At 42.3% G+C, this 16389-nt stretch overlaps 1 protein-coding gene across 2 annotated transcripts in view; it reads right to left on the reverse strand.

The window, feature by feature from the left end:
- DHRS7 (dehydrogenase/reductase 7) overlaps positions 1–13432 on the reverse strand; it is an 81528-nt gene extending 68096 nt beyond the window's left edge. For both annotated transcript variants that reach the window (XM_081509753.1, XM_081509751.1), the window contains exon 1: positions 13317–13432. In XM_081509753.1, the coding sequence (XP_081365879.1) occupies positions 13317–13383 (67 nt within the window). In that variant the 5' untranslated portion in view covers positions 13384–13432. The remainder of the gene's footprint in view (positions 1–13316) is intronic.
- Between the last annotated feature and the right edge of the window lie 2957 nt (positions 13433–16389).

Here is a 16389-nt window from a genome sequence, read left to right on the forward strand (position 1 = left end):
TACCATCTTCAGCATTTCTTTCATATCATTAAATGACAAAGCTTCGGTTATTCATGTCTTGGAATCCATGTAGTCAAGGCCGCAAAGAGCATGCTCTCAGACCCCAAGTTTCATCAAAGCTAGTCTCTGAATCTTCACCATTCACAGCAGTGAGAAAGCGTCAGATGAATACTTTCCTCAATCTGTGTCTATGATTGTGTCTCAGCGGCATCTTTTGTTGGATTTCAAGGAGGAAGAGGTCACCGTTCCATGCTGACTTCCCACAGGTAAACAATACAGCTTAGAGTAAAAGGAATGTGGATCGAAGTTAACGTGTTTTTTTTTTTTATTATTATTATCCATACTGGTAGGGAAAAAATTATACAAATTATTGGATATTTTAAATCCGCATTCATTTTTCCTTAAATGAACACCTCCTACTGGCTGTCAGCAATAAATACTTCTTGCTAATTTATTTATACCTACCATCCTCTTCCATGGGTTGAACTCTCCCCACAGGGCTTTGTAGCCGATTCTACTATGCACCTAACAACTAATGCTGCAACATTGCACAGCCTCTTAGGCAGCCATGTTAGCAACAATCATTAATGATTCTTTTGTAAGAATGAATTTACAAGGGCCCTCTATCTTCCACCCCTCTTTCTCTTTTACTTTCTGTAACTATTCACAAAATACATTCAACTGCACTCTGAAAAGTAGAATTTCTACCTATATTCATGTATAGGACAGTAAGTTCAATAAATGCAGCCTAGGGTATAAAGCTGGCTGCATCATTTCAGATGAAGATATTCAATTCTAACAATTGTAGCAATTAAACTGCTCAGTACTGGACTTTATATTAAGGGAGAAAAATAAACTTTTGTGTTTCTTGGGCTGCTTTGGGTTGGGTATTCTATTTCTTGCAGCCAAACCATGCAAAACTGACTCACTTTGCATTCATCAGACAGTAACTGCCCATCATCAATTCCACAGAATTTCTTGGACCCACACACACTCTCTCTTTCCTTTTGCCACAATGGAGAAGAATATCCCTCCTCTGATCCAAAGCTATTCAGCCACCCATGTTTGCCTTCCATCTGAGGACGTTGCTGTGGTTTCTTCCTCTGTTTTGCATCTTTAGCTTCTTATTCTCCACCAAGACCTTCCAAAGAGCATTCAAATATCCTCTTATACCTTCCAACCTCAACCAGCAACCAACAAAAATACCTCCCTTGATTATATGTTCTTCTCTGCCAGTATTCCCATTGCTCTTCTCTCCTTCCCAGCCAATGTTCACAGGAGTTGTCTACACCCACTGTCTCTACGTCCTCTCCTTCCTTTCTTTCTCCTACCCTACCAATCTAGAAAAAACAGCTCTTGATAAGGTCACTGTGACATTTGTGTTACTAAATCTAACAGATGCTTCTCAGTTTCATCATATCTAACTTCTTAGCAACATTTGACACTGTTGATTGCCGACCAGTTCTTAAGTCATTCTCTTTATTTGTCTCCTATGAGACCACATACTCCTGGCTTATCATCTGCGGCCATGGTTCCCCAGACTCCTTCTGATTCCTCCTTCTCAAGCTGGTTCTGAATATTAGGGCTCCTTGCGGCTCCAGCCTGGGGGTCTCTGCTTTGCTCTGCCCTATCATCCCAGAATGATCTCGTCTGTATGGGGTGCCAACTCTCACATGTATATGTCCGGTCTGATCTGCTTGCCGAGCTCTAGCTTTGCACAGATAATTACTAACTTGGTTTTTCTATTTGGACAGCTTACAAGCATCTCAGACTTAAGATTTACAAAACCAAACTCGTCATTTCGACTCACTCAGATGTGTTCCCCCTTTGGTCTTCTATATTAGTAAGTTTTACCTTCATCTACTCAGATGTTCTTGCTAGAACAGTGGGTGGGTCATCCTTGATATAGCCCTTATCTTCAATCTCACCTCCCTCCTTCAATCTCAACTTAAATCCCAAATAAGGGATCCCTAAGTCCTATAGACTATGCCTCTAAAATATTCCCTGTATCCATCTACTTCTCTCTGCTTCCACTCTAACCACAGTCCAAACCACCAAAGGCTTTTACAATAGCTTCTTAACTGATTTTCCTCGATCCACTTTCTGACCCGTTCTTCACTAAAGAACTGGGGCAATGGTTGTAAAGATAACTTGAGCATGCCATTTCCCAGTTTAAATGCTTCAGTGGCTACCCATTGCACTTGGATAAAAATCCACTATCTTTAAAATTGCCTTTGAAACATTGCATAATTTATCTCCAACCTACCATCTCAATCTCATCAGATGTCTCTTTCCTTGACCCAACCACATTAGCCTCCCTCCATTCCTTGAGGGTGCCAAATTCTTTGCTTATTCAAGGCCTGCTCAGTGTACAATACTCTTTGCCAAGCTTTGTCTTCTAGTCTGAATTTAAATGTCATTTCCTCAGAAAGCCCTTTCCTAATATCAACCCCTGCCAGTGCTCTATACACAATGTTGATTATTTGCCATATGCACTTTCCCACTTTTTTTTTTTTTGCTTTTTCCAACAGTGTTGCTATGAATGTTTTTATATATGTTACAAGAGTTTCTCTAAGGCAGTGTTTTTGAAACTGTGGGTCCCAAATTGCCTGTGGTTAGTAATGTCAAATATTTTTAAGAAAAAGAAGCAAGTAAAATAAATAGAAGTGAATACAATAGAAAATACTTGAGTACACTGCATGTAACAAGAATAAGCTTTGTTTTATGAAACTTTGATTTCAGGTGTGTTGGGGGGATCATAAAGTAAAATTGATTTATTACTACAGGTCAAAGTCAAAAAGATTGGAAGTCTACTACTTCAGGGTATATTTTAGGAAGTGATATCTTGAGTCACAGTGTTCTATTGTAGTTTTAAGCACAACTCTAGGAAATCAAGAGCTTCAATGGGGAAAAAAATGAGATAAATCTATACATATACTACACTTTGCCCTTAGTTTACTCATGTTAGTTTCCATAAACTTCAGTTCATATTAACAGTACCTTTTGAGAAAGGGGAAAATTCTTAGAGAAAAACATCTTACAAATATTGTATAAGAGGTCAGTTATTTATGTAGAAATCAGTGTTGTTTAAGTACACAGAGCAGTGACAGAAGCCAGGAGGTCTAAAGTTTTAGCATGCATTCTCTTTTAGTAACTTTCCACATCACCAATTTACATTATGGCTGGAAATAAATCCTCTATGTTTATTTAAACACTAAAAGTGTAGAACACATTTATTTTATTGTATAAAACTCTATTGGAAAAATTCTGGCTGCTTAGGTTAGTAATCCCCAATCCATGGACAAAATACCATTTCCATGTGCTGTTTTCTATTCTCGCTGCCTTTGGTGCCCTGTTGCCCTTTAACCTACCTTTACGGCACAGCAAAGAGCTGAAGCTGAGCCAGTCCTACAAGCCAGAGCAGACAGCTGCCTCTGGGAAGGGCCTGAGGGGAACTGAAGCACAGTCTGCTGTGAAGTATCTATTCTATTGCCTGACTTGCCACTAGAGTGACTCGCCTGGTTGCAGCCAGAAGCCTCTTGTTAAAATCCAAATATTTTACGGAGGAGAAAGTCACGTGTTCAAACCACGAGTTTTAAAAGCAGTCAGGACCTTGAATGCAGGGGATGGAAAGAAGTTAGCTGCTAGGGCAGGCTGAGGTGGGAAACAGCTCCCACCTCTTTAATGAAGGGGTAGGCTGAGTTCCCCAGCTGAATGTGGAAAAGAGGGCCTGGAGACAAATTCTTCCTACTTATCAGTTTTGTGCTGTCTGTAAACACTCTCCCTGATACTGTGGGGAGGTCTTGGAAGCACCAGGGATCCGAGCCAGCATTTCAGCTCCGTTCTATTTAACCTCATTTACACGCTGCATCCATTGTGAGATCTCAGGCGTTGCCCCATGCTCACATTCAAACACAGCTTCTCAGAAGCCAGTATTTGAAATACGGAAACCAATCAGGTTTTGGATACCCATCCAGTTTATGTGTCACCTTTTTGTTTCTATTGTAATTATCTCTAGGTCTGGCCTGACCCTTCTTTTAGCCAGTTTTGTTTTTTCAATCATCTCCAAATAGATATTCCACTTGAGTAAAACCAGTGTTGCCCTGTAGCCAGCAACAAGAAGAGGAATGCTGGATTTCAAAAGCAATAAAACAAAACAAAACCAGACAGAGACCAGGTCTGTTTCTTTAGGACACATCAACCTTACACCGTTGCCAGCGTCACTTTTTATTGAAGATGACAAACAGATCAAATCCCTTCATCACTGATGTAAGATGTATCTTGGTAAGAATAGTAGTAAAGAGAACTAGGGTCCAGGTTGAGATTTACCGGGCCAAGATTCTGCTGTTGGGGGATTTGTGGGTGAGACGTGAACAGCCCACCTGATTCAGTTATGTGAGACTTGACTTGATTTTGCTCCCAGGAGTCCAGGGGCTCTGGGGCAGGCTGGCGATAAGCAGAGTTCCTTACCTTCAGAGCCCACAATCTCTAGGCCCCCATTACTCACTCTCTGGGTAAGGTTTCTTTTCTTTTCTGGGTCAGGTTTTGATTAAACTCACTCCCAATGAGGCATAAGTGATAAACGTGGTTACTTGTTGCATTTTGACCCTCCTCCTAGAAATTCACAATCCACATAAGGTATTGAGAAGCCCCACATAGAAGGAACCTGTCTAACTTTGTTTCACCCTTAGTGTTTTACCCCAACTTTGTGCCTTTAGAATAACTTAACATTTTCAGGGGGTGCTAGCTCTGTGGCAAACATGTTTCTTTAAGTAAAACAGATGTATCTCTTATTCATTCATTCTTTCAACACATGGCTACTGAGGCCTAGTATGTGCCAAGCACCAATGAGTAAAATAATCACCTTCATGAAGCTTATATTCTTTAATTAGCTTGTCTCCCCTACATTTGTTGTATAGTTAATTAACATAATTCACTGATAAACATTAATAAAATAATCACACCCGCAAGGATATGGCTGAACCAGGGTGGCCCTGAAAGATTCTCTTCCAGGTGACTGAGGACATCTGGAGGCAGGTGTTAACCAGATGAGTGGGGAGGAGGTTTGAGGAGAACAACGTTCTAGAAAGAGGGGCCACAGGGACAGATATCGAACAAGAGGAGAAAGCACGATGCTGTTCAAGAAAGCAGAGTGAGAGCCTTCTTCCTGGTTGAGGCTGAGGAGGTGGGTAGAGGCCAGACAGTGTCAGGAAGCTGGCTGGGGAAGGGTTTGTTTTGGCCCCAGGGTCCCTCTCAGTGCTGCTGAAATCACACCACCTCCGCCTTGGGCATTTGCCAGGTCCCAGGCTGCACAGCAGGCGTTAGTGCCCCATTTTCCAGGAAAGGAAACAAAGGTCAGAGATGCAAGTGACCTTCCCAGGAGCGACTCAGGGGCAGAATCAGGATTTAAACTCGAAGTCTGTCTGAGTCCAAAACCATGCACTAACACAGTCCTGAAGAGAGCTGCCTGCCCACAAAGCCTGTGACACCACGCATTCCCTCCCAGCGCACCTGGCTCCTGAAGGTTTTGTGCCCTGGGGGAGGCATGGCCGGAGGATGACCAACACAGATGCCACGTTCAGCGTCAGGAAGCACGGGAGTAGGACAGCAAAAACCACCCTTCACGACTCGACGTACAATTCTAAGTACCAAAAACGGACACAATTTTCCACTTCGTGCTATAGACTAGGCTGTACTACCAACTGGAAAAGGGAAGCCCAGTGCCCTTTCAAGGTCTTGATTTCCCTACTGTTCTGAGTCCTGAAAGGCCTTTAAACACCCCAGGAGTATAAGCCTGTGGCCTTCATGCCAGCACAGCAGATCTCAGACCCTCTCTGTGAGGCTCCACCGCCTACAGAGTAAGGGATTGGTGATACGGATGTGGCCTGAGGGGATTCTTAGCTGCCAAAGTGTGCTTGCTACTGGAGGGTGAGAAGAGGGGTGTTGGTTTCAAGGCTTTTTAGAAGATCGCAGAGTCCTGTGGCCTGCTTCATCTGTGGAGTAAAAGCAAGTCCTCAAAGAGCTTTACTTCCTCTCTGGACTTAAATGTAGAGTGGAAGGCAGGGCCAGAACCCAGTGTCCTGACAGCCTCTACCCTGTACAATTGTATGCATGTGTGTGCGTGTACATGAGTACACACACACACATACACAACACACACTGCTTTCCATCTCAGCACAGTGTACATTGTGCCTGATGTAGCCTCAGTCAGTTGAGTTCCAAGAATCCTGGAGACTCTTATATCTGGTAACGATTCTGGTTGGAGATGCCCCAATGATATGTCATCTTTGGGGCTAAAATGGCCCTCAGGGTGCTCCCTTGGGCTAACCATGCAAATACCCACTAGCCTACCCAAGGAGATGGTGGGAGACCTCAAGGATGCAACTAATTCCTTTCCACCCTACCTGTCCTTTAGAGCATCATTGCCCCCAGAGGCAACTCTTCTGTAGGGCAGTCTTTGAACATGCATACATCTGACTTTGATTCATGGCTTTGCTCTGTGACTGTGGATAAGATGTTCAGCCTCAGTTTCTATGTCTATAAAGTGAATCTAATACCTTCCTGCTGGCATTGTTGTAATGATTAAGTGACATCACATAAATCAGTTCACAAAGCACATGGTAAGTGAGCCCTTAATAAACAACAGCAATCATTTTGTCAGTGACTACCAAGAGGTGAAGGGCCTGAGGTGGGTAAGCAGGAAGGTCTAGCAAAGAAAGTCTGCAGCAGTGTGTCTCTGGTTGTGGTGACCCCAGCGCTTCACCCTCTGACGTCCAATTAGACTTTAGGGTCTCTGAATAAACTGACAAGTGGCCTAGGCTGTTAGCCGCCTTCCTGGATCAGTGCATGTCTTCAGATTTGAGGCCACATGGAATAGTAGATTAGGAATAATCCTTAGGTTAGTTAGTCCTGCCTTCATCTTTTCTGGTTATTTGATCTTAGGCAAATCATTTATACTCCCTGCATCTCACTTCTCTCATTTGCAAAATGAAAATAACAATGACATCTATCCCATAGGACATGTGTGCAGATTAATGAGGAAATGTAGAAAGGTGTTTTAGGGTATGGTTACATTTTATGATGAAGGAAGAGCAGTAACCGTTCATAAATTTGGCCTCTGCTGGAAAACTTGCAGTAACAACGAGTTCACAGAAAGGATTACATTATTGATCAATTGTTTGAAGTTTCTCTTTATATTAAGTGGGTGCCTGTGCTTCATCTCAACTCTGACACAGAGATTTCGCTGGACCAGCCTCAGACTCCTTAATCAGCAATTGCAGGGACAGGAACTGGGCTTGTATAGTTAAAACCCCCACTGGAGACTGTCCACCACTGATCTAGGGACCAAGACCAACCGGAGTTACAGCAGAGTACTCTGGGGCTAACACTGATGTGATCATGTTCTATGGATGACAAAGACAGAAACCTACCCAAACTGTACCCTTGGACAGGAGTTTGTCTGGAGTTGGAAAAGTTATATGAGGAAAGTCCCCAAATGGATTAGACCTTCTAGATTTAACTGCATTGTCTTCCAAATGACCCAAAGTCAATTTATTCCTCTAATGGTTGCCCCGAGGTATCTCTGAAGGGTGTTGGGGTGGGGGTGGGAGAGATCAAGGAGAATGGCCAAGCAAGTTTGGCTGATAAACTGGAGAGACTGAATAGCCCCAGGCTCAGGAACTGTCGAGCAGTCTACGTAGAACAAAGTGAGAACTGAGAGACAAGACTTCTGTACTGGGCCCGCCCTAACTGTGCCTGTATGCGCTTGAACTAAAATGGACACATGTTAAAGCAACAGGAAACTTTAGCCATGATTGGTTGTGGGTACATGAGAGATTCAGCTTGTAGGTCAAGAAAGTGTCTTGCCACATAATATGCCTTGTATAATAAGTTATTTAAAGTGTAGAATGTAAGCAATATACAGTCGTCCTTTGGCATTCTCAGAGCTTTGGTTTCAGGACCTCTGTGGATACTAAAATCTGTGAATGCTCAAGTCCCTTATACAAACTGACATAATATTTGCAAATAACCTTTAAGTATCATCCTGTATCATTTAAATATCTTTAGTTTATTTATAATACTTAATATAACTACTGTGTAAACAGTTCTGAATGCAATATAGTGAAGTGAAGTCGCTCAGTCGTGTCCGACTCTTTGCTACCCCATGGACTGTAGCTTACAAGGCTCCTCTGTCCATGGGATTTTCCAGGCAAGAGCACTGGAGTGGGTTGCCATCTCCTTCTCCAGAGGATCTTCCCAACCAGGGATCGAACCCAGGTCTCTCGCATTGCAGGCAGACACTTAACCATCTGAGCCACCAGGGAAGCCGAATGCAATATAAATGCTATGTAAATATAGTTGTAAATACAATGTAATACTATGTAAATAGTTGCCAGTGTATGGCAAATTCAAGTGTCACTTTTCAAAACTTTTTGGAATTTTTATTTCTGATTGTTTTCAATTTGTGGTTTGTTAAATCTATGAATGTGGAGCTGGCAATACAAAGGGCCTGTTGTAATTATAAGAAAAATATACTATATTTTCCATGTTCTTCATCTTGGAAAATATTTACATACTTGAAGTTTCTTTTTCGTATAAAATTATGTTACTTTCCCAAGAAGATTAGGAACTCCTTGAGGAAAGGGATTCTGTCCTATATGGAATTCTGGGTGTGTGGTAGGGGCTCATCAAATACTTGATGAAATATTGAATAATGTGGTACCTTGTGCTTTATGCTGCTAGCCATGTGTCCACGATAGGGCTGCCTTGGAAAGTACCACCCAGCACCTAATGTCAAACTATGACAAAACATCCCTGGGAAGGCCCCAGAAATTTCTCTGTTTGCTTTCTACTGAAGCCATCACCTAAGTGACAGGATATGTGGGTCTCTAGAGACCAGACTGATGGGATTCATTTTCTCTTCCTCTTTCCTCACAGTGCAGTATGTACATTGCTGACTACTTTTTGTAGAAGGCAGGTTAAGTTGCAGACAGACAATGTCTCCACTACTCAATTCACTGGGTGTGGGTTTGGGGCCCCGTAAGCAGCCTCCTGATTGCTACCAGGGGTGGGGTTCATCTTAATCATCTGACTCCGAACCCACTTTTCCCCCTTTCTTCTCTTGTTTTTCAATTGACATGTAATTGACATACGACATTATATTTGTTTCAGGTATACAACCTAATGATTTAATATTTGCATATATTGTAAAACTATAACAGGAGGGAAAGCGGCAGGGCACAACTTTTGAAAGAATGACATAGCCCAAGGACACAGCATAAAGCGATTAGAATCAAATGGGACCAAGATGACAGACAAGACTAGGCCTTAATCCTCAATCAACAAGTGAAATGACACACCCAGAGGTGCCATGACAGTTCCAAAGTGAAAGTCACTCAGTCGTGTCCGACTCTTTGCCACCTCATGTACTATACAGTCCACGGAATTCTCCAGGCCAGAATACTGAAGTGGGTAGCCATTCCCTTCTCCAGGGGATCTTCCCAACCCAGGGATTGAACCTAGGTCTCCTGCATTGCAGGCAGATTCTTTACAAGCTGAGCCACTAGGAAAGCCCATGACAGTTCCAAAGCACTAAATCCAGGAAATCTCTACCCCTTCCCAAAAATAGTTGGAGTAATCCTCCCACTCATTAGCATATGAAATTACCCAGCCTGTAAAAACTAACCGCACCAAATTTTGAGGCTGCAAGTGCCCTCTGCAATGGCCCACACTGTCTGTGAAGCGTGCTTCTCTCTATATCTGAATAAGTCCACTTCTTACCTATCACTTTGTCTCTCACTGAATGCTTTCTGCAATGAGACATCAAGAATCCCAGCTTCATTAGGTCCTGAAACCAGGTACTGTGGGTTTTGGCTAGGTTCGAGTCCCAGCCACATGGGTTCAAGTTCCAGGCAGGGTTTTGGTTGGGTTCAAGTCCTAAGCAGAGTTTTGGCTGGGTTTGAGTGCCAGCCGTGTGGGTTTAAGTCCCAAACTGGGTTTTGACTGGGTTCGAGCCCTAGCCGTGTGCGTTCGAGTCCCAATCTGAGGTAAATGGTTTCAAAATGATCATCACATGAAGTCTACAGATAGTCTCTGACTTATGATAGTTCAACTTACAATTTACTTTATAATGGTGAGAAACTATTACACATTCAATAGAAACTGTACTTTGAACTTTGATCTTTTCCTGGACTACTGATAGGCAGTATGATCTTCTCAATGCTGGGCAGCTACATTGAGCCTCAGCTTCCAATCAGCCACGTGATCATGAAGGTAAACAACCCACCAGCCTACAACTCTTCTGTATCCTGCAGCCATTCTGTTTTCCGTATTAAATAAATTACATGAGATGTCTAACACTTTGTTATGAAATAGGCTTTGTGTTAGATGATTTTGCCCAACTATAAGCTAAGTGTTCTGAGCACATTTAAGTTAGGCTAGGCTAAGTGATGGTATTTCTTAGGTTAGGTGTATTAAACGCATTTTTTGACTTGTGATATTTTCAACGTATGGTGGGTGTATTGGGACATAACCTCTTGTAAGTCAAGGAACATCTGAAGTTTACATTTATCTATCCATCCAGCTATGCCTACATACCATACATAGTTACAGTTCTTTTTCTTTTTATGAGAACTTTTAAGGTCAACTCTTTTAGTAACTTTCAAATATGCAATACAGTTTTATTAAGTATAGTCACCATGCTGTACATTACATCCCTAAGACTTGTTTATTTTATGACTAGAAGTTTGTACATTTTAACCACCTTCCCCCATTTTGTCCACACTCTACCCTTCTCCCAACTTGTCTTAATAATCTGTCTTGCCTCTGCCATTTTGTTTTGAGACCCCTGATTTCTGAAGGTATAAATTGACTTCTGGCCAGGACTCAAGTTTCTTGGAATTTTCTCTCCTTCTAACCACTGAAGCCCACCATCAACTAATGTCCTGAAGTGCTATTGTGGTGTAAGGCTTGAAATTAAGGCTCAATATTATATACTGCCTTGATATCTTGTAAAATCCAGGGGTTCTCAGATAGCCTAACTACAAGTTCCCCTCCCTGCGCTAATCTTGGGGACAAGGTCACCTAGCCAAACAACACTCCTTATCAAAGGGACCAAGCACAGCGCATGGTTATCCCTGAGTAGCAGGTTTCAGTTCCCTGCCAGCTCACAGAATTATCCAAACAAGCCAATCACATCTTCCCGCGGGAATCCAGAGGGAATCACCCACTTGATACCACAAAGCCTGTCTCTCATAGACACTCTGTGGCTGTGTTCACTTTGTCCTCAAGTGCAATCCCCACGTGGCCCTACATGGCGAGCAGCGTTCTCCCCCAGGCTTTCAGTATACAGTAAGTTCCCTCTCTACGCACCTTGAAGTTGCAGACTTTCATCAAAGATGCCAACGTGTGTTCACATGTCCAATCACATCAGGAGTGAGTGAAACTGCACCTTGCCCTCTGTCTCCTATTGCTAAAGATCCTTCAACGTTACCATCGCTCACCTCCTAGCCCTCCTCCAGTCAGTAACTCTTCTTGACTGTTCATTCAGTGCCAGCCCCTGTATGTCAGCTGCTATACTGTACTACTATACTTTTCAAGATACTTACTATAAGATTACAAATGTTTTCTTTATTTTTTGTTTTTTATGTATTATATCTGTGAAAAGTATTATGAACCTATTAGAATACAGTACTATATAGTCAGTGTTATTTGGGCACCTAGGGTATCTTTGTTGGACTTAAAAACACTTTGGATTTATGAATGCGTGCTTGTAAAAGAACTCGTCTGTATGTAGGGGACTCACTGTAAATGACTAATAAACTGTGATTGATCTCATCTGTACAGTGTGGGATGTCAGGTGTTCAGCCATCTGCATAATCCCAGGGTGGGAATCCCTCCCTCACTGATGGGGTGAAAGGGGAGTGATTAAAACAGCTATGCCCATACCACTCCTGAAATGGATCTTATGAAGTTGTTCTTGTGCCCCTTTCTCAGCACTCCTAAACTGCAACTGTTCCTGCAGATTTTTCACTCCTTTTGCTGCCCCTCTGGAGGTCTGTGGGCTGCATTTTCCCCTATTTCCCCACCTTCATTTCTTCACACTCAGCGCATCACCAACTCTTACAACACCACCAACAACGTGGGCGAAATTCAGACACAACCTCTTCCAGGTCTACACAAAATAATATTTGAATATTTGGCTTTCTTTCTCTGGCAACATTAGTGTTCTCCAAACCCTCTTTAACATTTTACTACATCCACTTCACCATCCTGAGGGTCACCTACACATCTCCTGAGGGTAAAGGGAGTTTTTGCCATGGAGACTCAAATGTCAGACAGTTATATGGCAGTATGCCTTAAAAATAGAAAAAAAAAAAAAAAAAACCTACTCTGAGTAAGAAGTCACTTATTTTTTCACTATCTTGTGACACTTAAGTTGACTAAAGTATAGTCATAGTAGAATGCATTATTATTAACTGATCAATCTACTTCTGGTGTGAGGTTTCTGCAGGGGGTTTTGACAGTCATCAGGAGCAGCAAAAGAGAAAAGACATCCTTCCTTTGTTGCCTCTACTGAATTTTAGTGGATTCACATGCTAGGATTCTAGTGGAAACACATTCTAAGATGTAGATCTCCTTTCTGCAACTTAACCAATTTACCTGAAGATTTAGAAATTATATTTATTTGGATTAGCTAGAAAATGTAGATGAATATTTATCTGACACCTGATTAGGGAAGGCATAAGTTTAAATGTAAAGTAAGAAAACATAACGGGAAAAGGTTACAGACCCAACTTTATAAAATAGGTAAACTTCTGAAGGCTAAAATTAAAAAGTCCTAAATGAAGTTAAAGGTCAAATTGGGGGAAAAGATGAAACGTACATGGCTGTCCAAGAGTTTGACAGTCTTACTGTCAAACAAACCCTCACAAAAAGGATATTTTTTCCCTGGTGGGCTTCCCTGGTGGCTCAGATGGTAAAGAATCTGCCTGCAACGCAGGAGACCCAGGTTTGATTCCCAGACAAGGGAATGGCTGTTCACTCCAGTATTTTTGCCTGGAGAATTCCATGGACAGAGGAGACTGGCGGGCTTCAGCCCACGGGGTCACAAAGAGTTGAACAAGACTTAACACTTTCACTTTCACTGTTATGCTCCAATTGAAAAGTTATCAAAGGATATGCTTAAGCAGTTAATGAAAAAGGTATCACAGACTACCAATAGTTTGATCCAAAATGTCCATCCTCTCCAGAAAACAAATAAAATTAAGACTAAGGTGCTAATTCTTGCCCATAAAATTGGCAGTGAGTGGACTCACCTTGCAAATCCTGGTGGCAGACAGGGCTCATCTCTCTATGAAAGGTGCAAACACCAGATACTCTCATCCCCAGCCCCTAGGCTGGGGCACTCACATGTGATGACCCAAGATTGTGTGTCACTTGCTTGTGATGCTGAGAACCTGGGCGAGAACAGAATTCTTTCTGGCTGTGGCAGCAACATTCAGTTTCCAGGAGCTGCTGGGGCAGAGGTGCCAGCATGGTGTCTGATGTCCAGTGTCCTGTGTCCAGGCCCAGTGCCAGCAGTGGCGCCAAAGCAAGTATAGGCTCCCTACAGCCTCAATGGTGATGCCAGAGAAGTCCTGGCTCACTGGTTCTGTGGGAAGGCTTTGCCTGGGCTCTGGCTGCAGACTTCTTCCACTCCTGCCTGTTAGCTAAGCTTCATGGTGTAGCTTTCCTGACAAATTTGTGTGCTGACCAGCACCTAAATTCCTGCAGTGCTTTCTGCTGCTTGACATACATAAAGAAAGCTCTCCAATCCAGCAATTTTACTTCTCAGGACATATCCCATAAATAACAAGAAATGTGCATATTTAGATAAAAGGATATTCTTCTAAGCCCTGTTCAGATTAGCAAAAACACAGATCCAAATGTTCTACCATAAGGAATTAGTTAAATGGGTAATAACACATCTGAAGTACAGAATGTTATGTCGTAATTAAAAATCATGTTCTTAAAGAATTTTACAAGATGCAAAGTAATACTTATACTACTAGTTAAAAAGCAAAATGTTTGGTGAAAGTCCAACTTTTCATAAATAATCAAAATGTAAACAGCCACTTTCTCTTGGAAATAAATATGGGATATGGGTTTACTGGTGAGGTTTTTCTTTCTAATTATTGTATATCTTCTAATCCTTTATAATGAACATGTACTTTTGCCAACATCAGAAGTTTAGACAAAAGCTAAATTAAGAAAAAAGATGTATGTGAAAATTTTAGCTTTTGTCTAAATTTCTGATGTCCAGTGGGTTAATTGATCTTTTGTTTGGTTGTGTGCTTGCTTTTAGCAGCTTGATAATAGATCTTCAACTTGCAAAGGACAGGAACATCTTTAACAAACTTCTAAAGAGAACTAAACTCCATTCTCTGTTCACTATAGGCAGAATGTTTGCGTCCCCTTAAAATTCATCTGTGGAAATCCTAAGCCTGAAAGTAGTGGTATTTGAAAGTGGGGTCTTTAGGAGGTGACTTGGTCATGAGAGTGAAACTTTCATGAATGTGATTAGTGCCTTTATTAAAACAAACAAACAGACACAGAGCTCTGTTAATCTTTCTGCCATGTAGAACACAGTGGAAAGTCTGTCAACCAGGAAGTAGGCCTTCACCAGACACCTAATCTGCTGATGCCTTGATCTTAGACTTCCCAGGCCACAGAATGTTGAGACATAAATGTCTGTTGTTTATAAGCCACCTTCCCTGGTGGCTCAGATGGTAAAGAATCTGCCTGCAATGCAGGAGACCTGGGTTGGGAAGATCCCCTGGAGACGGGAATGACTACCTACTCCACTATTCTGGCCTGGAGAATTCCATGGACTGTATAGTTCCAGGGGTCACAGAGGGGTCACAAAGAGTCGGACATGACTGAACGATGTTCACTTAAGGTACTTATAGCAGCTTGAACTAAGATACTATATTTTTTTCACAATTGCCAGAAGAACTGTCTCAATAAAACACTAGTTTAAACTTAGGAAACTTTTTTGTGTTAGTTCAGTTCAGTTCAGTTCAGTCGCTCAGTCGTGTCCGACTCTCTGCGACCCCATGAATCGCAGCACGCCAGGCCTCTCTGTCCATCACCAACTCCCGGAGTCTACCCAAACCCATGTTCATCGAGTCGGTGATGCCATCCAACCATCTCATCCTCTGTCGTCCCCTTCTCCTCCCGCCCCCAATCCTACCCAGCATTAGAGTCTTTTCCAATGAGTCAACCCTTCCCATGAGGTGGCCAAAGTATTGGAGCTTCAGCTTCAACATCAGACCTTCCAATGAACACCCAGGATTGATCTCTTTTAGGATGGATTGATTGGATCTCCTTGCAGTCCAAGGGACTCTCAAGAGTCTTCTCCAACACCACAGTTCAAAAGCATCAATTCTTCGGCGCTCAGCCTTCTTCACCGTCCAACTCTCACATCCATACACGACCACTGGAAAAACCATAGCCTTGACTAGACGGACTTTTGTTGGCAAAGTAATGTCTCTGCTTTTAAACATGCTATCTAGGTTGGCCATAACCTTCCTTCCAAGGAGTAAGCGTCTTTTAATTTCATGGCTGCAGTCACCATCAGCAGTGATTCTGGAGCCCAAAAAAGTAAAGTCTGACACTGTTTCCACTGTTTCCCCATCTATTTCCCATGGAGTGATGGAACTAGATGCCATGATCTTAGTTTTCTGAACGTTGAGCTTTAAGCCAACTTTTTCACTCTCCTCCTTCACCTTCATCAAGAGGCTCTTTAGTTCTTCTTCACTTTCTGCCATAAGGGTGGTGTCATCTGCATATCTGAGGTTATTGATATTTCTCCCAGCAATCTTGATTCCAGCTTGTGTTTCTTCCAGCCCAGCGTTTCTCATGATGTACTCTGCATATAAGTTAAATAAGCAGGGTGACAATATACAGCCTTGATGTACTCCTTTTCCTATTTGGAACCAGTCTGTTGTTCCATGTCCAGTTCTAACTGTTGCTTCCTGACCTGCATACAGGTTTCTCAAGAGACAGGTCAGATGGTCTGGTATTCCCATCTCTTTCAGAATTTTCCACAGTTTATTGTGATCCCCACAGTCAAAGGCTTTGGCATAGTCAATAAAGCAGAAATAGATGTTTTTCTGGAACTCTCTTGCTTTTTCGATGATCCAGCGGATATTGGCAATTTGATCTCTGGTTCCTCTGCCTTTTCTAAAACCAGCTTGAACATCTGGAAGTTCACGGTTCACGTATTGCTGAAGCCTGGCTTGGAGAATTTTGAGCATTACTTTACTAGCATGTGAGATGAGTGCAATTGTGCGGTAGTTTGAGCATTCTTTGGCATTGCCTTTCTTTGGGATTGGAACGAAAACTGAC

This window comes from Giraffa tippelskirchi, chromosome 7, assembly GCF_054371585.1.
Source record: "Giraffa tippelskirchi isolate mGirTip1 chromosome 7, T2T-mGirTip1v1.2.pri, whole genome shotgun sequence".
Classification (NCBI taxonomy): Eukaryota; Metazoa; Chordata; class Mammalia; order Artiodactyla; family Giraffidae; genus Giraffa; species Giraffa tippelskirchi.